Source organism: Scyliorhinus canicula, chromosome 17, assembly GCF_902713615.1.
Source record: "Scyliorhinus canicula chromosome 17, sScyCan1.1, whole genome shotgun sequence".
In the NCBI taxonomy this organism is placed as follows: Eukaryota; Metazoa; Chordata; class Chondrichthyes; order Carcharhiniformes; family Scyliorhinidae; genus Scyliorhinus; species Scyliorhinus canicula.
In genome coordinates this window covers 129,195,428-129,218,682 of record NC_052162.1, presented here as the reverse complement: position 1 = coordinate 129,218,682, position 23,255 = coordinate 129,195,428, and the positions used below count along the sequence as shown (strand labels likewise).

The following is a 23,255-nucleotide window of genomic DNA, read 5'->3' as shown; positions in this document are numbered from 1 at the left end:
AGTGAGTTACAGATTGGAATCTAATCGAGGGGTACGGGTCGTTTATATATAGAATAACAGATACCCGGGAGTGAGTTATAGACTGGAATCTAATCGAGGGGTTTGGGTGGTTTATATATAGAATAACAGATACCCGGGAGTGAGTTACAGACTGGAATCTAATCGAGGGGTTTGGGTGGTTTATATATAGAATAACAGATACCCGGGAGTGAGTTACAGACTGGAATCTAATCGAGGGGTTTGGGTGGTTTATATATAGAATAACAGATATCCGGGAGTGAGTTACAGACTGGAATCTAATCGAGGGGTTTGGGTGGTTTATATATAGAATAACAGATACCCGGGAGTGAGTTACAGACTGGAATCTAATCGAGGGGTTTGGGTGGTTTATATATAGAATAACAGATACCCCGGGAGTGAGTTACAGGCTGGAATCTAATCGAGGGTTTGGGTGGTTTATATATAGAATAACAGATACCCGGGAGTGAGTTACAGACTGGAATCTAATCGAGGGGTTTGGGTGGTTTATATATAGAATAACAGATACCCAGGAGTGAGTTACAGACTGGAATCTAATTGAGGGGTCTGGGGTGGTTTATATATAGAATAACAGATACCCGGGAGTGAGTTACAGACTGGAATCTAATCGAGGGGTTTGGGTGGTTTATATATAGAATAACAGATACCCGGGAGTGAGTTACAGACTGGAATCTAATCGAGGGGTTTGGGTGGTTTATATATAGAATAACAGATACCCGGGAGCGAGTTGCAGACTGGAATCTAATCGAGGGGTTAGGGTGGTTTATATATAGAATAACAGATACCCGGGAGTGAGTTACAGACTGGAATCTAATCGAGGGGTTTGGGTGGTTTATATAGAATAACAGATACCCGGGAGTGAGTTACAGACTGGAATCTAATCGAGGGGTTTGGGTGGTTTATATATAGAATAACAGATATCCGGGAGTGAGTTACAGGCTGGAATCTAATCGAGGGGTTTGGGTGGTTTATATATAGAATAACAGATACCCGGGAGTGAGTTACAGACTGGAATCTAATCGAGGGGTTTGGGTGGTTTATATATAGAATAACAGATACCCAGGAGTGAGTTACAGACTGGAATCTAATTGAGGGGTCTGGGTGGTTTATATATAGAATAACAGATACCCGGGAGTGAGTTACAGACTGGAATCTAATCGAGGGGTTTGGGTGGTTTATATATAGAATAACAGATACCCGGGAGTGAGTTACAGACTGGAATCTAATCGAGGGGTTTGGGTGGTTTATATATAGAATAACAGATACCCGGGAGCGAGTTGCAGACTGGAATCTAATCGAGGGGTTAGGGTGGTTTATATATAGAATAACAGATACCCGGGAGTGAGTTACAGACTGGAATCTAATCGAGGGGTTTGGGTGGTTTATATAGAATAACAGATACCCGGGAGTGAGTTACAGACTGGAATCTAATCGAGGGGTTTGGGTGGTTTATATATAGAATAACAGATGCCCGGGAGTGAGTTGCAGGTTCCAATATAATTGGCCAATTCTGATATCTTGACTAACTTAGTCCTTTTCCCTTCATACCGCATCTCCTGCTCCTCCATTGTCAGCATTTATTGCTCTCTCGTTGCTGACTTCAGCCCCCGGATCCTTGGCCTACGCAACCTGCACGACCCTATCTGTCCCTCCCCCATACCTCCCGCCCACCTTCGGCACTCTTATCTCCACAGCAACACTCGGGAAACCTTTCACACCAATAAAGATTATCCCGCTGGCACTAATCCAGCCACTTCCTCTTACATAGAACATACAGAGCAGGAGGCCATTCGGCCCATCGAGACTGCACCGATCCACTTAAGCCCTCACTTCCACCCTATTCCCGTAACCCAATAACCTCTCCTAACTTTTTTGGCCTAACTAATTTATCACGGCCAGTCCACCTAACCTGCACGTATTCGGACTGTGGGAGGAAACCGGAGCACCCGGAGGAAACCCACGCACTCACGGGGAGAACGTGCAGACTCCACACAGACCCAGCAGGGAATCAAACCTGGGACCCTGCCGCTATGAAGTCACAGCACTAATCATTTGCACTACCGTGCGTCCAATCTGCTCTTACACATCTGCTCTTCCTTTACCTTTGCCTTCACCACGGCCACCCCTTTCAGTCCCTCATCCCATACCCCACCAACGCCCCCATCCCCCACCCCCAACAACTGATTTCCCATTTCAGCTGATGGTCCCCCTGTTCCCCCACATTCAGCAAGGATATCGGTGATTACCAGCGTTCCCTCAGGTCAACCTGGTCTCCCACTGGGTAGGCCCCCTCTCACTCTCCCCCCCCCCCCCCCCCCACCCCAAACTAACCGAACCCCCTCCTCCCCCATCCCCCCTCCTCCAACAAACGCCGCTCCCACCCCTGGAGAACACGGGTTCGAGATGGGCATTCCGGAGTCACAATGTAGGCCCCAGGCCTCACCTCCACCTGCTGTGTTCGGTGCCGTGGGAGCGCCGCAACATCAGGGGTGGGCCGCCTCTCCGGGACGAGGCGGCGGCCACCCCGGGCGCTCCCCGTCGGCTGGATTCCGTAGATCCCGCAGCCACTAAAAGCCGGCGAGCAGGGAGCACCGATTCTCGGGATCTCGATCCAATACGGCGGGAATCCCATTTGAGACGGAGCTGGAGGAGGAATTTCTTCCCTTGGACGATGGTCAGTCCATGGTATCATCGTCCCCCCAGAGAGGCAGAGGCGGCTGCGGGTCATCGAGTATATTAATATGGGCACACAGATTAGGAGCAGGTGTCAAGGCTATTCAGCCCTGTCATCCGCTCCGCCACGGCCTATCTGATTGTAACCACAACCCCCACATTCCCACTGTTCCCCCCTCCAGATAACCGTTCACATTGATTGATTGATTGATTGATATTTATTGTCACATGTACCGAAGTTCAGCGAAAAGTATTTTTCTGCAGCCAAGGGAATGTACACAGTACGTACGTAGGAGACAAAAGAATAATCAACATTGTACATTAACAATGGTACATTGACAAATAGTGATTGGTTCCAGTGCGGTAAAAGGCCAAACAGGAGCAGCACAGGGCAAGAGTAATCCATCCAGCTCGGCATTCAAAGTATTCGGAGACTCTGCTTCCGCCCTTTGAGGCAGAGAGTTCCAGAGGCTCACCGCCCTCTGAGGGGACAATATCTCTCCTCATCTCCGTTTTAAACGGCCAATATATTTCCAGTAAGAAGTCTTACAACACCAGGTTAAAGTCCAACATGTTTGTTTCAAACACTAGCTTTCGGAGCACTGCTCCTTCCTCAGGTGAATGAAGAGGAATGAAGAATGGAGGCCTCGGAGGGTGGTGGGGCTGGAGGGGATTACGGAGAGAGGGTGGCGAGGGGTGGGCTGCGAGATGTGGGGAGGCCGTGGAGGGATCTGGAAACAAGGGTGAGAACTTTCGAATGAGGGCGTTACTTGACCAGGAGGCCGGTGGAGGTCAGCGAGAATGGCGGTGGGAGGGCAGATGAGGGGTGAGGGCGGTGGGGATGGTTGGGGGGGGGGGGAGGTCAAGAGTTGGTTGCTGGGGAGCGGGAGAGGGGGGGAACAGACGTCCGCATCGCGCTAGGTTGAATTAATTTCTTCCCTCTTGCCTCTTCTGTGTTTCAGGGACGCCTCCATTTCACCTCGGCCTGTCATCTAACCAGCGCCTCACCACCCGGGAACCATCTGGAGAAATCAAGGAGAGCGGAGGGGTGTGGCGGTGGGGGGGCTCAGGAGGACAGGGGCCCTGCACAGGAACGAGCGGCCAAATAAATTGGGGGGCGGGGATGATTCCCGCCCAGGCGAGCGGGGCGTGAAGGGGGGTGGGGCAGCGGCCTCCGGATGGGCATTCGGGGGACGCTGGTGGCCGTGGCACCTGGTCCGCCGCGGTAAACGGCCCCTGCCGTCAGAACCAGAGCCGCCCGGTTCTCCGCCCTCCCCCGTCGCCATGGTGACCCTCGACGGCCCCTCCCCCGCCGCCCAGACGCCGCCCCGCAAGAGCAGCCTGCCCGGCAAGGCGAAGAGGGAAGAGGATTCGCGACGGCGCCACTACCTCTTCGAGACGTACTACTGCTACAGCCAGCAGTACCCGCTCACGCTCATGGTGCTGGCCATCATCATCGGGATCTGCCTGGCTCTCATCGCCATCTTCTTCATCAGGGGCATGGTAGGTGGCCGTGACCTCTCCGCGGACCGTCAGCGTCCCTACCCCCTCCCCGATTCCCGACCCAGCCCCGCCCCCCCCAAACCAACCCCCTCCCCCAACACCTCGAGCCCCTCTGCCAGCCTCCTCACAGAACCATTACGTGGCAGAAGGAGGCCATTTGGCCCATCCTGTCTGCACTGTCTCTCCACACGGGCATCGTGACTGAGCATCATCCCCCTGTCTTTTCCCCGCTGACACCCCCCCCCCCCCCCCCCCCCCCCCATCCTTCCCGCACATTGTTCCTATTCAAATCAATGATAAGATGCAGGAGCTGAAGTAGGCCATTCAGCCCATCGAGTCTGCCCTGCCACTCATGAATCGCCCTCCCGGACGCCCTGATTGAATCTGCCTCCACCACACTCCCAGACAGTGCTTTCCAGACCCCAACCACTCGCTGTGTGAAAAAGGGTTTTTCTCAAATCACATTGGCTTCTTTTACAAATCACTTCCAATCTGCGCCCTCTCGTTCCCGATCCCATCACGAAACCGGAACAGTTTCTCCCCATCCACTCTGTCCAGACCCCCCCCCTCATGATTTGGAAGATCTCTATCAAACCCCCTCTCGGCCGCCTTCTCTCCAAGGAGAACAGTCCCAACCTCTCCAATCTATCCCCATAACTGAAGTTTCTCATCCCTGGAACCATCCTTGTAAACCTCTTCTGCGCTCTCTCTCTCTCTCTCTCCAATGTGTTCACATCCTTCCTCTAGTGCGGCCCTATTCCGATCCCAGAACAGCCCCCAACAGTGACTGGAATACTGGGCCGAAACCCTAATATTTCAGTTTATTTTGTAAGATTGGGTGGAAAGAATAATCGGCTCCAGGAGTGATCGCACGAAGAAATAGGATTGTGGGGTTTTTTTGAACAAAAATTTATTATGAATACAGTATTAAACTCTTTAACTTCACACCTGAAACGACCAGTTTACAATTACCCCTTAAACACTAATACTCAATTCCCCATCAGACAACAAGAAAATAAACATGCAGCTCCCAATCCATCTTAAAATCAGCAGGGCCTCTTCAGACTCTGGCTGAACATCTTCAAAAAGCTGGTTCACCCGGGGTGTTTCAGCTACTTTCTTGTCCCCAGCCAAGACTGCTCTGCTTTAAATGTTATTACTCTTTGTACAACTGTCCCCGACTGTGAGAGAATTGTGGACTCAGCATCAGGCAGATCAGAATTCAACTCCTCTCGCCAAAGTTTTCTCCAGAAACTGCCTTTCTGCCTTCCTTGGCTCCATCCAGCAATGGCCGCAGGACTGGTTTAGCACAGTGGGCTAAACAGCTGGCTTGTAATGCAGAACGAGGCCAGCAGCGCGGGTTCAATTCCCGTACCGGCCTCCCTGGGCGCCGGAATGTGGCGACTAGGGGCTTTTCACAGTAACTTCCTCGAAGCCGACTTGCGACAATAAGCAATTATTATTATTATTATTATCTCCCCAAGCTGAAAAACAAATGACCTCTGCAGGTGGGAGGTACATTAACTAGCCCCCAAGGGACTTTCCCCAGTCAAACCACAGTCCATTAGCCCAGATTGAAAAAACATTCTTTTGGTCGATTTCATCTTCTGACTCCTAGAAGCTCCCAGGTCATTGCAAAAGAAAACCTTTTGAAAACAAACACGGTTAGCCCAGCTGCCTCATGGCACTGAGGTCCCAGGTTCAATTCCGGCCCCGGGTCACTGCCCGTGTGAAGTTTGCACATTCTCCCCGTGTTTGCGTGGGTCTCACCCCCACAACCCAAAGATACGCAGAGTAGGTGGATTGGCCACGCTAAATTGCCCCCTTAATTGGAAAGAGTTTTGAAAAATGTTTTAAAACGTGACCACTGCAGTTGAACACACTATCCCCCCCCCCCCCCCCCCACAGGCTTGTAACCCTTAAATTTCCCTAATATTAAGAAGCCAATATTCCTAAAATCCTCCATTCGATCCAGAATTAGACACACTGGCCGGGATTCCCCGGTATCCGGCGGGGCGAGCCGTACCGGCGCCGAGGAGAGGCGTGAACCACTCCGGCGTCACGCCACCCGGAATCCTCCGCACCTTCAGGGGCTAGGCCGGAGCCAGGGGGGTTGCCGCCGCGCCAACCAGCGCCGAAGGGCCTCTGCCGGCCGGCGCGAATTGGCGCATGCGCGGGAGCGCCGGCGTGTTCTGCCGTGATCCCATGGCATGCGCAGGCGGTTTCCTATCCGCGCCGGCCATGGCGGACTGTTACAGCGGCCGGCACGGAGGGAAAGAGTGGTCCCCACAGCACAGGCCCGCGCGCAGATCGGTGGGTCCCGATCGCGGGCCAGGCCTCCGTAGGGCCCCACCCCCACCCCCTGCGCCCACCCGAGGAGTCCGCAGGCCGCCCGCAGAGCCAGTTCCTGTCGGTAAGAACGTTGTGCGATTTACGCCGGCGGGACTGGCCGAAAGCGGGCAGCCGCTCGGCCCATCGCGGAGCGGAGAATCGCCGGGGGGGGGGGGGGGGGGGGGCCACTGCCAACGGCCCCCGACCGGCGCGACTCGATTCCCGTCCCCGGCAGAAAACCGGCACTGGAGAATTTGGCAGGCGGCTGGATTCACGCCCCCCCCCACCCCGCCCGCCGATTCTCTGGCCCAGCAGGGGGGGTCGGAGAATCCAGCCCACTATTCCAACTGAGGTCAGACTGGTGTCTGGTATCAGTTCAGTATAACCTCCTTGCTCTTGTACTCTGTGTCCCTGTTAATAAAACCCAGGATACTGTATACTTTATGAACTGCTCTCTCCACCTGTCCTACGTCCTTCAATGATCTCTGCTCAGATACACCCAGGTCGCTCTGCTCCTGCACCCTCCCGTTCTGACTCCCCCCCCCCCCCTCCAATACCCCTCGCTGAGCTGAGTTTAACTGCATTCGACCGGGTCCTTGTGTTCGCTGGGGTGTAGAAGAATGATGTTGATCTATCGGGACGTACAAACTCCTGGCAGGGGAGGACAGACTGGATTTTGGGATGCCATTTCCTCCAGCTGGGAAGGGTCCAGAACAAGGGGGTCATCGTCTCAGGATACGGGGTCGAGTCTCTTCGGACTGAGATGAGGAGAAACCTCTTCAATCAGAATCTCTGCCAGCACGGTAGCACAAGTGGATAGCACTGTGGCGTCACAGCGCCAGGGTCCCAGGTTCGATTCCCGGCTTGGGTCACTGTCTCTGTGGAGTCTGCACGTTCTCCCTGTGTCTGCGTGGGTTTCCTCCGGGTGCTCCGGTTTCCTCCCACAGTCCAAAGATGTACAGGGTTAGGTGGATTGGCCAGGATAAATTGCCCTAAGTGTCCAAAAAGGTTAGGAGGGGATTATTGGGTTACAGGGAAAGGGTGGAGGTGAGGGCTTAAGTGGGTCGGTGCAGACTCGATGGGCTGAATGGCCTCTGTCTGTTCTATGTTCTATGTAAAGGCTGTGGAGGCCAAGTCATTAAATGTATTTTAGGAGGAAATAGATAGATTCCTTCGACTCTGAAGGTGTCAAGAGGCATGAGGCTGAGAGCGTGGGGGAATGTGGGCATCAAAGTCGAGGAACAACCATGATCCTGTTGAATGGTGGAGCATTCCTTTTTATTCAGGTTTCTACGTTTCAAACTCTCCCCGCACTTTGTCGGAGGCTCGAGGTCAAAGGGCGTGACGACAAGGTCGCGAGAAGGTGGGGCTCAGCTTCCGTACGGCGGCACAGTAGTTAGCACTGCTGCCTCACAGCATCAGATACCCGGAGTCAATTCCGGCCTTGGGTGACTGCTCGTTCTCCCCGTGTCTGTGTGGGTTTCCTCCGGGTGCTCCGGTTTCCTCATTGGCAGTCGTGTCTTCAGCAGCTCGGGTCTCTGAACTCTGGGATTCCCTTCCCTCTCTCTGCCCCTCTCTCTTCCCCTCCCCACCCCGCATCCTACTCGAAGCCTCCCTCTCCCTCTTCGTCTTATTTATCTCTAGCCTGGCTCACAGTCAATCTCTCTTCGATGATTGCTCTGGTGAAGCACTCGGGGGAATGTTTTCAGACAATGCATGGCGCCATTGTTGCAACACTCACTGAGCTTTGATTGGGGCCAATCAGACTCCCATGTGACCCGCGTTCCGGTTCGATCTGACACCAGGGGCCTAGTCAGTGCCGCACGGGATTGGGGCCTAGTCCGAGCGGCACCCCTGCGCCTGAGTGGGCGGAGCTCCCTAACACTGAACACGTGTGTGTCTCCTTTCGCCAGAGAGTGTCGGAGAACCTGGCCTTCATCGTCACCGTCTTCGTGGCCCTGGGAGTCTTCTTCTCCACCCTGATCCTGGTCTGCGTCGAGTCCGTCTTCCAGAAGTGCATGCGTGCCTTTCTCGCTCTTCATCTGGGCCTGCCTCGTTGCCATGGGTTACGTCTTCATCTTTGAGGGCGGGGTGATCAACGCCTGGGACCAGGTAAGGCCGTCCGAGTGAGGGTTGTCCCTCTCTGCATCTGGCGCGCTCTCACAGGGTGAGGGGGTGGCGTAGTGGTGTTGTCACAGGACACATAATCCAGAGATCCAGGGTAATGTGCTGAGGACCTGGCTTTGAATACTTCTAGGGGAAGTTGTTCAAATTTGAATTCAATAAAAATCTAAATTAAAAGTCTAAAGATGACCATTGTCGAGTGTGGTAAAAACTCATCTGGTTCCCTAATGTCCTTTAGGGAAGGCAATCTGCCGTCCTTACCTGGTCTGGGCCTCCATGTGTCTCCAGACCCACAGCAATGTGGCTGACTCTTAAATGCCCTCAGGGGTGGGCAATAAATGTTGGTCCAGCGAAGCCCACATCCCATGAAGGAATTTTAAAAGGACATTTCCTGACTCAATGTATTCTTTCACCTCGATATCTCAATCTCTCTGTCTGCCTCTCTCCATCCATCCAACCAGCTTACTCTCTCACTCACTCTCTCTTATGTACTCTTGCTCCTTCACTCTATCTCACACTCAGTCTATTCCACTCTCTCTTGTCTCGCCCTCTGTTTCCCTAGCTCTCTGTCATTCTCTCCCTCTGTCACCCTCAGAGTGTCATTCTCGCTAATGTACACTGAGGATATTATTCCCTCCTTGCCCAGATCCCAACAGTTGCTAGAATACTGGTCAGAAACCCCAATATTTTATTTTAGTTTTGTAAGACTGGGAGGAAAGGATACCTCTCTTCGGGAATGTTTTCACACAAAATCCACTTTTAAATACGGTCAGCCAACCCAGAAATATTTGCTGTAAAGAGATGTTTTGGAGAAACTGCTTGGAGAGAGAGATCATTTAGGAGGGAGCTTGCAGATTCTTGCCTGTTTCAAACTATGATTTAACATCCCAGCATTTGGCATAAAAGCTGCTTGTCTGTTCACATCCCCAATCTGAACTGAACTGAAACACTGCCTGTGTGGAGTCTGCACGTTCTCCCCGTGTGTGCGTGGGTTTCCTCCGGGAGCTCCGGTTTCCTCCCACAGTCCAAAGACGTGTTGTTAGGTGGATTGGCCGCGATAAATTGCCCTTAGTGTCCAAAATTTCCCTTAGTGTTGGGTGGGGTAACTGGGTTATGGGGATAGGGTGAAGATGTGGGCTTGGGTAGGGTGCTCTTTCCAAGAGCCGGTGCAGACTCGATGGGCCGAATGGCCTCCTTCTGCACTGTAAATTCTATAAATTCTATGAAACTCAACACCTGACTGCTTCGGCCCCGACCTCCTACCAAGATCTGCATCACCTTACTAACATCAAACACAATGGGCGGGGTTCTTCGTCTGTCGACACCAAAATCAGGAAAGGTGATTGGGCGGAGAATTGGTTTTGACAAATCACAAATCACGCCAAATCGCAATTCTCCGGTGCCTCAACAGCGGCGTCAATGCGTTCCACACCACACGTACAGTCAGCCCGGTGTGCATATAATTAGCGGGCCTGAATGGTAGTCTCCAGGGCCTCCGCGATCATCCGCCTCCACTGGGAAAGTTCCCGATAGCACGGTTCATTTGTGCTTTTAAAAATCAGGAAACAGGCGTCGTGCCTGATGAGGGAGGGGGGGGGGGGGGGGGGGGGGGGGGGGGGGGGGGGTACGGAAAGTGTCCAACATCGCCTGTTTGCTGATACACTGGCCGGGGAGGGGGGGGGGGGTCTTCTGCCAGGGCCGGGGGGAGTGGTGGGGTGACCAGGAGGTGGACTGTGGGGTCGGAGTGGGAGGACACGGAGCACCATTGCCGCAGCCGGCAAGACAGCCATGCAGCTGGGCACGCCGCTGACTGCCCACTGTGAACGTAGGGTCACGGGTGGTCTGGGCGTCCCCCCAGGTCAAGCCCCTAACTACCCTCTGGCCCCAGCTGACCCACATATGGGCACGCTCCAGCCCAACCAGTGTCACCTTGTTGGCTGGGATGAGTGTGTGTGGGGACCCAATCCCCCGAGACGTTGCAAGGGAAGTCCCACCCACAATGGGCGGGATCGTTTTTTTCGGCTAATCTGCATGTTAGAGCGAGGCCGTAAGCCTCACTCTGATGTGCAGACTCCCGCGGTACCTGAGGCTTTAGGGTCCAATCCCCTCACCTCGGGAATGTCGGGCGAGCGCCGTTTGGTACTGGTCCCCCATACTCGTGGGGGTCTCCAGTGGGATCGGAGGCCTCAAGCTGCATGCCCTCTGGGCAGGGTAGTGCCCTGGCACTGCTTATGCCACCTGGGTGCCCTGGCAGTGCCAGCCTGGTACCATGACGCTGCCAGCCTGCCCCCTGGCAGTGCTACCTGGGTGCCAGCCTGGCATTGCCACGGTGCCATGCTGTCATTTCTTTTTGCATGATCGGGCCGGGGTTGCCCACTGTGGTGTTGGGGGTGCACGAAGGGGCCTGGGGACACTCCCATGTTGCATTTGGGCTTGCTGAGGGACTTAGTTCCCTTTTGGAAAAATGGCGCCCTTGATCTCAGGAACCCGTCGCATGCCTCTAATTATCTACTTCCCGGGGAAACCTTCTCTGTATGAACAAAATTCCATGAGCCCAACTTCCGGGAAACAATATCCATGATTGGAATGAATGATGATCTCACTTTTACAATGCTTTAATTGCCCCTCTGCAGCCAAAGTGTTTGCTGGTCTTGTAACCAAGAATTTAAAGAACACTACTGCAGCAGTCATACACACACGAACCCAGATTTTTAGCCCGGACTGCATCAAATACATGTAATACAATGGGGTGAATTCGCAACCCCCCCCCCCCCCCCAGCGAAAAATTCTATATCCCATATATCTGAAATTCCAAAATTCATCAGAAAACATTTCTCTCTGACACGCACAATCACACCTGGAATACTGTGAACAGTTTTGTTCCCCTTATCTAAGGGACGATATCCCGGCATTGGAGGCAGTCCCTAGAAAGTTCACTCGGTTGATCCCGGGTAGGGAGGGATTTCCTTACGAGGAGAGGTTGAATAGGTTGGGGCCTGTCCTCATTGGAGTTTAGCAGAATGAGAGGCGACCTTATTGAGACAGACAGGATTCTCAGGGGGCTCGACAGGGTCGATGCTGAGAGGATGTTTCCTCTTGTGGGAGAGTCTAGGACCAGAGGGCAGAATCTCAGAGTAAGGGGGCCGCCCCATTTCAGACAGAGATGAGGAGGAATTTCCCCTCTCGGAGGGTGGGGAATGTGTGGAATTCTTTCCCGCAGAGAGCTGGAGAGGCTGGGCCGTTAAGTATGTTCAAGGCCGAGACAGACAGATTTTTAATCCGTGAGGGAATCGAGGATTTATGGGGAAAAGGGAGGAAAGTGGAGTTGAGGATTATCACATCAGATCAGTCACAATCTCATTGAATGGGCGGAGCAGATTCGATGGGCTGAATGGCCGATTTCTGATCCTACATCTTCTGGCCTTCTCGTCTTATTTCTGTCACCCTCTATCTAATTTTCATTCTGCATCTCTCTTTCTATCTCATTTTCTGTCAGTCATCCATATCTTTTCTCCATCCTCTCTCCTCTTCCTCTCCCTCCTTCACTTTGTTTCCTCTCCCTCTCTCTCGATCTGCAACATTCTTTCACTGCCTCTCTCTCTATCCCCCTGCTCCCTTCTCTCCATCTCCCTCTGTCCCTCCCTCTCTGTCTCCCTTTTTCCTTCTTTCCGTCTTTCTCTCTCTGCCCTTGTCACTTTCTCTTTCTCTCTCGATTCCTCCTCCCTCTCTCTCACTCTTTCTCTCACTCTCTCTCTCTCTCTCAGTCTCTCGCTGTGTGTGTGTCTTTCTCTCTCTCTCTCTCACCCTCTTTCTGCCTCTCACTGTTTCTCGATCTGTCCCTGCCTCTCTCCCTCCCTCTCTATCCCTCTTGCTCTCTCTTTCGCTCAGTCCTCCCTTACTCTCCCCGGAGCCCGCTTGCTTCCTGTTTGTGGTCGGCTATATTAGGGGTATTGCGGTACATAGGTGGGATGTACCTTATACTGTAGTATGAGTGGTAGAACCTGCCTCCTGGTTCCGCCCAGCACGCGGGGCATAAGAGTCTGTGTTTCCCCCACAGCAGTCATTCTGTACCGGAGCTGCTGGGGTAACGACTTGTTCATTAAAGCCTTCAATTGGACTACAATCTCGCTTCAGTAGTGATTGATCGTGCATCACTGTTTCTCCCTCTTTCTCCCTCAGTCCTTGTCTCCCCCCCCCCCCCCCCCTCCATCATTCTCTATCTCACTCCGTCCCTGCTCTCTCTTTCACAATCTCTATCTCTATCCATCCTTGACCCGCCCTCTCTCACTTTAAGTCTGTACCTTTCTCTATAATTCTGACTATCGTAGAATCATAAAATCCCGACAGTGGAGAAGGAGGCCATTCGGCCCATCGAGTCTGCACCGACCCCCTGAGAGAGAACCCTACCGAGGCCCAATCCCCCTTCCTATCCCTATAACCCCACCGAGGGACAATTTAGCCTGGCCAATCCACCTAACCTGCACATCTTTGGGCCGTGGGAGCAACCCGGAGGAGCCCCACGCAGACGCAGGGAGAACGTGCAAACTCCACACAGACAGTCACCCGAGGCCGGAATCGAACCCGGGTCCCTGGCGCTGTGAGGCAGCAGTGCTAACCACTGTGCCAGCACGCCGCTCCAATCCTACCCTCTATTTCTCTCGATCTCTTTCTCTCACTTTCACGCCCATTTCGATTGCAATGAGACCCCCCCCCCCCCCACAACGAGATAGCATTGCCGTGCATTCGACTGCTGGGTGCAGGGCCAGGTATACAACCTGCCAGGGGTCCAGTCAGGACCCTGAAACAAGCTGGTTCCCTGACCAAGGTACAAATGTCAGAATGGCACAGCAAGGTGCAACTCGCTGCAAAGCCAGCACAGAATTGTTGTTCATTGCCGGCCAACAAGATCAAATCACAGCTCCGACTGGTGGGACCTGGAGCAGGTCCAACCCTTGAGCATCAGATCTGTGCATTCTGGGATTGTCAAAAAGACAGTCAGTGGTTCCAGGAGCGTCGAACAAAGGATCACTTATGTTGCGTCCTACAATGACTGGCAGTGATTCACAATGCTATACACACTATCTGTCCTGGGAGTGTTTGATGGGGATAGTGTAGAGGGAGCTTTACTCTGTATCTAACCCCGTGCTGTACCTGTCCTGGGAGTGTTTGATGGGGACAGTGTAGAGGGAGCTTTACTCTGTATCTAACCCCGTGCTGTACCTGTCCTGGGAGTGTTTGATGGGGACAGTGTAGAGGGAGCTTTACTCTGTATCTAACCCCGTGCTGTACCTGTCCTGGGAGTGTTTGATGGGGACAGTGTAGAGGGAGCTTTACTCTGTATCTAACCCCGTGCTGTACCTGTCCTGGGAGTGTTTGATGGGGACAGTGTAGAGGGAGCTTTACTCTGTATCTAACCCCGTGCTGTACCTGTCCTGGGAGTGTTTGATGGGGACAGTGTAGAGGGAGCTTTACTCTGTATCTAACCCCGTGCTGTACCTGTCCTGGGAGTGTTTGATGGGGACAGTGTAGAGGGAGCTTTACTCTGTATCTAACCCCGTGCTGTACCTGTCCTGGGAATGTTTGATGGGGACAGTGTGGAGGGAGCTTTACTCTGTATCTAACCCCGTGCTGTACCTGTCCTGGGACTGTTTGATGGGACAGTGTAGAGGGAGCTTTACTCTGTATCTAACCCCGTGCTGTACCTGTCCTGGGAGTGTGTGATGGGGACAGTTGAGAGGGAGCTTTACTCTGTATCTAACCCTGTGCTGTACCTGTCCTGGGAGTGTTTGATGGGGACAGTGTAGAGGGAACTTTACTCTGTATCTATCCCGTGCTGTATCTGTCCTGGGAGTGTTTGATGGGGACAGTTTAGAGGGAGCTTTACTCTGTAACTAACCCCGTGCTGTACCTGTCCTGGGAGTGTTTGATGGGGGCAGTGTAGAGGGAGCTTTACTCTGTATCTATCCTCGTGCTGTACCTGTCCTGGGAGTGTTTGATGGGGACAGTGTAGAGGGAACTTTACTCTGTATCTAACCCCGTGCTGTACCTGTCCTGGGAGTGTTTGATGGGGACAGTGTAGAGGGAGCTTTACTCTGTATCTAACCCCGTGCTGTACCTGTCCTGGGAGTGTTTGATGGAGACAGTGTAGAGGGAGCTTACTCTGTATCTAACCCCGTGCTGTACCTGTCCTGGGAGTGTTTGATGGGGACAGTGTAGAGGGAGCTTTACTCTGTATCTAACCCCGTGCTGTACCTGTCCTGGGAGTGTTTGATGGGGACAGTGTAGAGGGAGCTTTACTCTGTATCTAACCCCGTGCTGTACCTGTCCTGGGAATGTTTGATGGGGACAGTGTGGAGGGAGCTTTACTCTGTATCTAACCCCGTGCTGTACCTGTCCTGGGACTGTTTGATGGGGACAGTGTAGAGGGAGCTTTACTCTGTATCTAACCCCGTGCTGTACCTGTCCTGGGAGTGTTTGATGGGGACAGTTGAGAGGGAGCTTTACTCTGTATCTAACCCTGTGCTGTACCTGTCCTGGGAGTGTTTGATGGGGACAGTGTAGAGGGAACTTTACTCTGTATCTATCCCGTGCTGTATCTGTCCTGGGAGTGTTTGATGGGGACAGTTTAGAGGGAGCTTTACTCTGTAACTAACCCCGTGCTGTACCTGTCCTGGGAGTGTTTGATGGGGGCAGTGTAGAGGGAGCTTTACTCTGTATCTATCCTCGTGCTTTACCTGTCCTGGGAGTGTTTGATGGGGACAGTGTAGAGGGAACTTTACTCTGTATCTAACCCCGTGCTGTACCTGTCCTGGGAGTGTTTGATGGGGACAGTGTAGAGGGAGCTTTACTCTGTATCTAACCCCGTGCTGTACCTGTCCTGGGAGTGTTTGATGGAGACAGTGTAGAGGGAGCTTTACTCTGTATCTAACCCCGTGCTGTACCTGTCCTGGGAGTGTTTGATGGGGACAGTGTAGAGGGAGCTTTACTCTGTATCTAACCCCGTGCTGTACCTGTCCTGGGAGTGTTTGATGGGGACAGTGTAGAGGGAGCTTTACTCTGTATCTAACCCCGTGCTGTACCTGTCCTGGGAGTGTTTGATGGGGACAGTGTAGAGGGAGCTTTACTCTGTATCTAACCCCGTGCTGTACCTGTCCTGGGAGTGTTTGATGGGGACAGTGTAGAGGGAGCTTTACTCTGTATCTAACCCTGTTCTGTACCCACCCCAAGGGAGAGTGTCCACGTTCTTTTAACATCTACTCACTCCTTCCTACAGGTTTCCTTCTTCCTGTTTATCACCTTCATTGCGTACACCATGCTGCCGCTGTGTATGAGGGATGCCATCTTTGCCAGCCTCCTCTCCTCGGTGTCACACATTGTGTCCATGAGCGTTTACCTCTCGCTGTCAGAACGCCCGCCAGAGCTACTGCCTCACCAGGTAAATGCGAGAGACAGTGTGTGAGCGTGGGTGCGTGTGGGATGAAGGGATCGAGGGCAGGTTCCCCTTTTCCCACCTGAAGACCTACCCCAAGTGCCCCATGATCGAAGAAGTACCACTGAAAGCAGTCAGTCGACGTGGACGTGTTGTCAGCAAGATGGCGGCCATCTTGCACACGGCCAGATCCCAGAAGCAGCAGCTGGCCCATCAACGCATCAGCGGTGCCTTTTTTGTATTCTTGTTGGTTGGCAGATTGAATATTTAGGCCGCCCAGAACACCAGGGAGCTCACCCCCATCGCCCCCTCCCCCGCCCCACTCTCACTTCCACCCGCCCACTCTCCATCCCCCCGACGCCCCTCCCCACACACAATCTCCTCCCTCCACCCTCCCCACCACTCTCCCCCTCTCCCCGACACCACACTCTCCCCTGCACCACTCTCCCCTTCCCCTCCCCCACTCTCCCCTTCCCCTCCCCCACTCTCCCCTTCCCCTCCCCCCACTCTCCCCTTCCCCTCCCCCCACTCTCCCCTTCCCCTCCCCCCACTCTCCCCTTCCCCTCCCCCACTCTCCCCTTCCCCTCCCCCCACTCTCCCCTTCCCCTCCCCCACACTCTCCCCTTCCCCTCCCCCCACTCTCCCCTTCCCCTCCCCCACTCTCCCCTTCCCCTCCCCCCACGCTCCCCTTCCCCTCCCCCCACTCTCCCCTTCCCCTCCCCCCCACTCTCCCCTTCCCCTCCCCCACTCTCCCCATCCCCTCCCCACTCTCCCCTTCCCCTCCCCCCACTCTCCCCTTCCCCTCCCCCACTCTCCCCTTCCCCTCCCCCACTCTCCCCTTCCCCTCCCCCCACTCTCCCCTTCCCCTCCCCCACTCTCCCCTTCCCCTCCCCCACTCTCCCCATCCCCTCCCCCCACTCTCCCCTTCCCCTCCCCTCCCCCCACTCTCCCCTTCCCCTCCCCCACTCTCCCCTTCCCCTCCCCCCACTCTCCCCTTTCCCTCCCCCACTCTCCCCTTCCCCTCCCCCCACTCTCCCCTTCCCCTCCCCCCACTCTCCCCTTCCCCTCCCCCCCCTCTCCCCTTCCCCTCCCCCCACTCTCCCCTTTCCCTCTCCCCACTCTCCCTCCTACACCAGTCTCCCTTCGCCCACTCTCCCCTTCCCCTCCCCCCACTACACCACATTCTCCCCTACACCACACTCTCCCCTTCCACCACTCCCCCCTCGCCCACTCTCCCCCTCCCCCACTCTCCCCGACCCCGACTCTCCCCCACCCCTACTCTCCCCTCCGCTCTCCTCACTCTCCATTCCCTCACACTCTCTGCTCCCCCCACACACAAGCCTCCCCGCCACCCTCCCCTCCCCCACACATTTTCCCGTGCCCCCACACACTCCCCTGCCCCTTCCCCTCCCCCACGCACCCATCTCCCACTGTTATGGGATCGGCGTTTTCTGAACCCCAAAATGTATCATGGACTCCAACCAATGTATTGCCCTTTAATGTATTGTTGCTTTTGAAGCACACGGCTTGTTCCCCAGGTGTGGTATTACAATTATGGACACGTGGGTTTTTAAACACAAAACAATGTTTATTCCATGAATTCAACTTAACCTTTTAAATAAACATTGGATCACTTAACACCCCTTACTTCACAGATAACCCCGAAAATAATACAACACTAAATAATCCTTCAGTTGTTCCTTCAAACCTCCAAAAGACTTAACACCTTTAAACAGAAACACATCAGGTTAAAGACATTACTATTATGAGTTTAAATCACCCAAATGATTCAGAGATGGTCTTTCATGGCAGAGATCACAGCATATCCAGCTCCCCGCAAACACACAGACACCCACAGCTTTCTCCTCAAAACTAAACCCAAAAACAGAAGTGAGCTCAGCTCAGCTCCCCCCACCTTCTGACATCACTTCTGTAATATGAGCTGCTCCATTTCTTAAAGGTACATTGCTTAAACATCCATTTCTCAAAGGTACTGTCACCCACCGCCCCATCACCCACACTCTCCTATCTCCTCACTCCCCTCCCTCCCCCCCACTCTCCCCTCCCCCACTCTCTCCCCCACCCCCCCCCCCCCCGCCCACCCCCCACACAGGAGGTTCGGAGTGGATTTGAGAAATAACGTATTGACCCAGAGGTTGGTGGGAATCTGGAACACGTTGCCTGAAGGTGGTAGTCATGGGAACCCTCACAACACTTCGACGAGCACTTGAAATGACACAGTGTTCAAGGACGACGGACCAAGGGCTGGAAAATGGGGTTAGAATAGTAACGCGCTTAATGGTCAGCACAGAGGCCAAGGGGCGAAGGGCCTCTTTACTTGCTGTAATGCCCTACGACTCTATTAACTGGGGGAGGGGGACCATTGCTCTAGAGGCTGGGATTGGACGAGCTCAGAGAGATCAGAGATTATGGACCTGGGAAGGTTGTGAGGCTCTGGGGGGGATTCGAGACAGCAAAGGGCGAGGACTCTAAAGAGTTACCTGCAAAAACAAAAAAACTTTTGCAGGGGTCCGCTGCTGTCTTTTGCCTTGTGTCCCACACACTGACACCAACCCCTGCCTACCCCCTGACGCAACCCCCACCCCCCCACCCCACATCACCACCCCCAGCACTTAAATCCTGGACGAGAAGCCCAGCCTTGGACATCGCTCACTGGGATATCGATCCAGCCGAGAAGGCAATCGACTCCCATTGTCTCCGCAGGAGATGGCAGTTAGTTCCGGTATGGCTACTATGCTTTTCCTGTCCTTAAGCAGAGTCTGAATTCACATCCTCTGCCATCCTTGACTTGTATGCCCATTTTCTTTTATTTTAAATTCAGCGCACCCAATTCATTTTTTTGCCAATTAAGGGGCAATTTAGCGTGTTCAATCCACCTACCTTGCACCTGTCTTTGGGTCGTGGGGGCGAAACCCACGCAAACACGGGGCGAATGTGCAAACTCTGGTCTGCCCATTTTCGAAAACCGCAGGTCGCCCGTGCGCAATTCACCATTTTCCCCTCCATCGTCACGTGACTCCTTTCCGTCTGAGGAACAGGGATACGGCCTCGGAATGTTAACTCTGTTTCTCTCCAGGGCGCCATGTGGCGCAGTGGTTAGCACTGGGACGGCGGCGCTGAGGACCCGGGTTCGAATCCCAGCCCCGGGTCACTGTCAGTGTGGAGTTTGCACATTCTCCCCGTGTCTGCGTGGGTTTCGCCCCCACAACCCAAAGATGTGCAGGCTAGGTGGATTGGCCACGATAAATTTCCCCTTAATTGGGAAAAATAAATTGGGTACTCTAAATTGATTTCAAAAACTACTATAACCTACTGAGTTATTCTAGCTTTTTCTGTTTCCGTTTCCACTACCTGCGATATTTTTGCTATTATTTGACTAAAACCGCTCCTCTCTCTGTCTCGATTCCCGCCCGCAGCTGTTGGCCAATGCGGTGGTCTTTATTTGCGGTAACCTGGTTGGGGCGTACCACAAGCACCTGATGGACCGCGCCCTGCAGAAAACCTTCAAGGACACGCTGAATTGCATCAAATCCCACACGAAACTCGAGTCGGAGAAAAAGCAGCAGGTTGGTGCGTCGGCGGGGCAAGGCCCGAGGCCTGATCGGTGTGGGTTGGGGCGGTGGCCAAGCACTGACCTTTTCACCCTCTGGCGACCTTGGGGTCAAAGTCAGCTCCCGTCATGCAAGCAGAGACAGGGTGGGGGGAGGAGGGGGTTGGGGATCGGGGGAGGGGGGGGAGGGGTGAAGGTCTCCTCCCTCTATCTCTCCCTCATTGGGGGTGCAGTCAAGCTCACTAAAATAGGTGAGGAAAGAAGAACCTGACCAATGGATATACACAGGTTTGGCGGGTGGGCCAAAATGTGGCAGGTAGAGTTTAGCGTGGATCGGTGTGAGGTCATCGATTTTGGTTGGAGGAACAAAGGAGACAACAGGTTGGATTCTCCGTTCCCCGCCGCAGAAACCGCGTTTGGCGACGGGGCGGAGAATCCCCGATGACGACGAAATCGGGGGCGGCGCCGTTCGCGCGATGCTCCCCCCTCCCCCTGGAAAGCGCGGTACTCTGGGAATACACCGGGCACCGTATCCACGGCCTCCGAAGGTTGGATGAGACCCGCCCCGCCATGCTCCGTCCCCGACCGGCCGTGTTCCCGACGGCGTGGGTCTCTCGTGGTCTGACCCGTCGGGAACTCAGCGTGGCGGCTGCGGACTCGGTCCGGCGTCGCCGCAGTCGGGGGAGTGCCGATCCGCGGGCAGGGGGAGGCCGTAATTGGGGCTGGGGGCACTGTGGTGGGGCGGTGCGGGGTGCGAGGGCCGGGCCGAAGGGGGGGGGACTATTTTTACGGGCTGGGTCCGCCATGTTGTGCGTCCGCCATGAAGCACAGCGTGCCTGCTGCAGGCCGCCGCCGTGTACATCCGCGGCCACGGACCCGGCAATGCTCCGGGCCGTATCGGCAGCTGGAGCTGGGAGCTCTACATTGCCCGGAGCAGGGAATCGGTGGCCGTTTTGCGCCAGTTTTCCTGGCGTAAAACACCACCGTTTCCACGCCGGCGTGGGAACTGAGTCTCCAGAATGGAGAATCCAGCCCAACTTATTATCTAAATGGAGAGGAACATCATAGAATCCCTGTGGTAATACCACTATATATATATGTGTGTGCCTCTATTAGGGGATGTACAATAGTACCTGCTATTACAGGTTTGTCGGTAAGCCCCTGCATAGTTTGTCGGTAAGCCCCTGCCGGCTAGCTCCGCCCACAGGGAGCAGTATAAATATCCATGAGCTCTCCTGAGCTGCCATTTTACAGCTCCACTTGAGGGAATAACATCTCACGGTAATAAAGCCTCTTTTGTACCGTTTTGTGTTTCTGTGTGCAATTGTTAGCGCATCAATCCCTCCAGTGCAGAAGGAGGCTATTCCATCGAGTCTGCACCGACCTTTCAAAAGAGCTCCCTACCTCGGCCCAATCCCCCATATCTCTGTAACCCCACCTAACCTGTTTGGACACCAAGGGCAATGATCGCGTCCGATCCACCTAACCTGCACATCTTTAGGACTGTGGGAGGAAAACCGGAACACCCGGAGGAAACCCACGCAGACACGGGGAGAACGTGCAGACTCCGCACAGACAGTCACCCAAGCCGGGAATCGAACCTGGGACCCTGGCGCTGTGAGGCAGCAGTGCTAATCTATGTGCCATCTTGACTTCAAACTTCAAAACGATTTGGTGCAGAGGGACCTGGGTGTCATTGTGCATGAATTCCAGAAAGTTAGTATGCAGGTGCAGCAGGTAATAAGGAAGGCAAATGGAATTTTGATACTTATAGCCAAAGGAATAGAGTATAAAGGTAGGGAATTGTTGCTGCAAACTGTGCAAGGCATTGGTGAGACCGCACCTGGAGGATTGTGCACAGATTTGGTCCCCTTACTCGAGGAGAGATACAAAGAACAAAGAACAAAGAAAAGTACAGCACAGGAACAGGCCCTTCGGCCCTCCAAGCCTGTGCCGACCATGCTGCCCGTCTAAACTAAAATCTTCTACACTTCCTGGGTCTGTACCCTCTATTCCCATCCCATTCATGTATTTGTCAAGATGCCCCTTAAATATCACTATCGTCCCTGCTTCCACCACCTCCGGCAGCGAGTTCCAGGCACCCACTACCCTCTGTATAAAAAACGTGCCTCGTACATCTCCTCTAAACCTTTCCCCACGCACCTTAAACCTATGCCCCCTAGTAATGGATCCCTCTACCCTGGGGAAAAGCCTCTGACTATCCACTCTGTCTATGCCCCTCATAATTTTGTAGACCTCTATCAGGTCGCCCCTCCACATCCGTAGTTCCAGTGAGAACAAACCAAGTTTATTCAACCTCTCCTCACAGCTAATGCCCTCCATACCAGCAACATCCTGGTAAATCTCTTCTGCACCCTCTCTAAAGCCTCCACATCCTTCTGGTAGTGTGGCGACCAGAATTGAACACTATACTCCAAATGTGGCCTAACTAAGGTTCTATCCAGCTGCAACATGGCTTGCCAATTCTTATACTCAATGCCCTGGCCAATGAAGGCAAGCATGCCGTATGCCTTCTTGACTACCTTCTCCACCTATGTTGCCCCTTTCAGTGATAAAAGATGTAAATGCATCAGAGACGGCTCAGAGAAGGTTGACTAGGGTGATTCCAGGGATGAAGGACTTTGTTATGAAGAGAGATTGAGCAGTTTAGGCCTATACTCGCTGGAGTTTAGAAATAAACAAATAAATAAATAAATTTAGAGTACCCAATTCTTCCAATTGAGGGGCAATTTTAGCGTGGCCAATCCGCCTACCCTGCACATCTTTGGGTTGTGGGGGCGAAACCCACGCAAACACGGACAGAATGTGCAAACTCCACACGGACAGTGACCTGGGGCCGGGATTCGAACCCGGGACCTTGGCGCCGTGAGGCAGTAGTGCTAACCACTGCAGCAGCGTGCCGCCCCAGGGGGTGGCAGACCTAAAACAGAAGTGCGGAGGAATGACTTCCCCCAAAGGGTTGTGAATCTGTGGAATTCTCTATCCAGGGTGCAGTGCATTCTGGGACATTGATAAATTTAAGGCGGTGTTAGACAGATTGTTAATGAGCAACGGGGTTGAAGGCTTATGGAGAACAGGCAGGAAAGTGGAGTTGAGGCCTAGTGGAGATCAGCCATGATCGTATTGAATGGCGGAGTGGGCTCGAGGGGCTGAATGGCCTACCCCTGTTCCTAGTCCTCATGTTCTTATGGAGTGTTTGGGGTCAAAATCAGCCCTGCGCAGGAGGAAGTTGGGAGGGGTGGGAGGTGGTGCGGGAAGAGGTTGGGGTGAAGGTCTCTTACCTCTCTCTCTCAAATTGGGGACGGTCAGGCACTGACCTTTCACCCTCTGGGCGGCCTGGAGGGTCAGAAACCAGCCCATGCCGGCAAAAGGGTTGGGGCGGGGGTGGGGGGGGAGGTTTGGGGGTGAAGATGTCCGCGCTCTCATCGTTAATGGGAGGGGGTGGGTGGGGGTCAGTGGTTCAGACACCGACCTTTCACCCTCTGGGAGAGTGTAAACAAAAAGAATCTATGTTTATGCAGAGGGCTCAACCTTGCAAAACATCTGCGGGCAGTTCACAGGGGA

The 23,255-nt window shown here is 53.8% G+C and overlaps 1 protein-coding gene across 1 annotated transcript in view; it reads left to right on the top strand.

Moving 5' to 3' along the window:
• Positions 1 to 23,255, top strand: part of LOC119951623 (adenylate cyclase type 2-like) — a 113,195-nt gene that overhangs the window by 19,859 nt on the left and 70,081 nt on the right. The window contains exons 2-3 of the mRNA XM_038774804.1: positions 3,675 to 4,215; positions 8,460 to 8,545. Coding sequence (XP_038630732.1) covers positions 3,997 to 4,215; positions 8,460 to 8,545 — 305 coding nt within the window. The 5' untranslated portion in view covers positions 3,675 to 3,996. The remainder of the gene's footprint in view (positions 1 to 3,674; positions 4,216 to 8,459; positions 8,546 to 23,255) is intronic.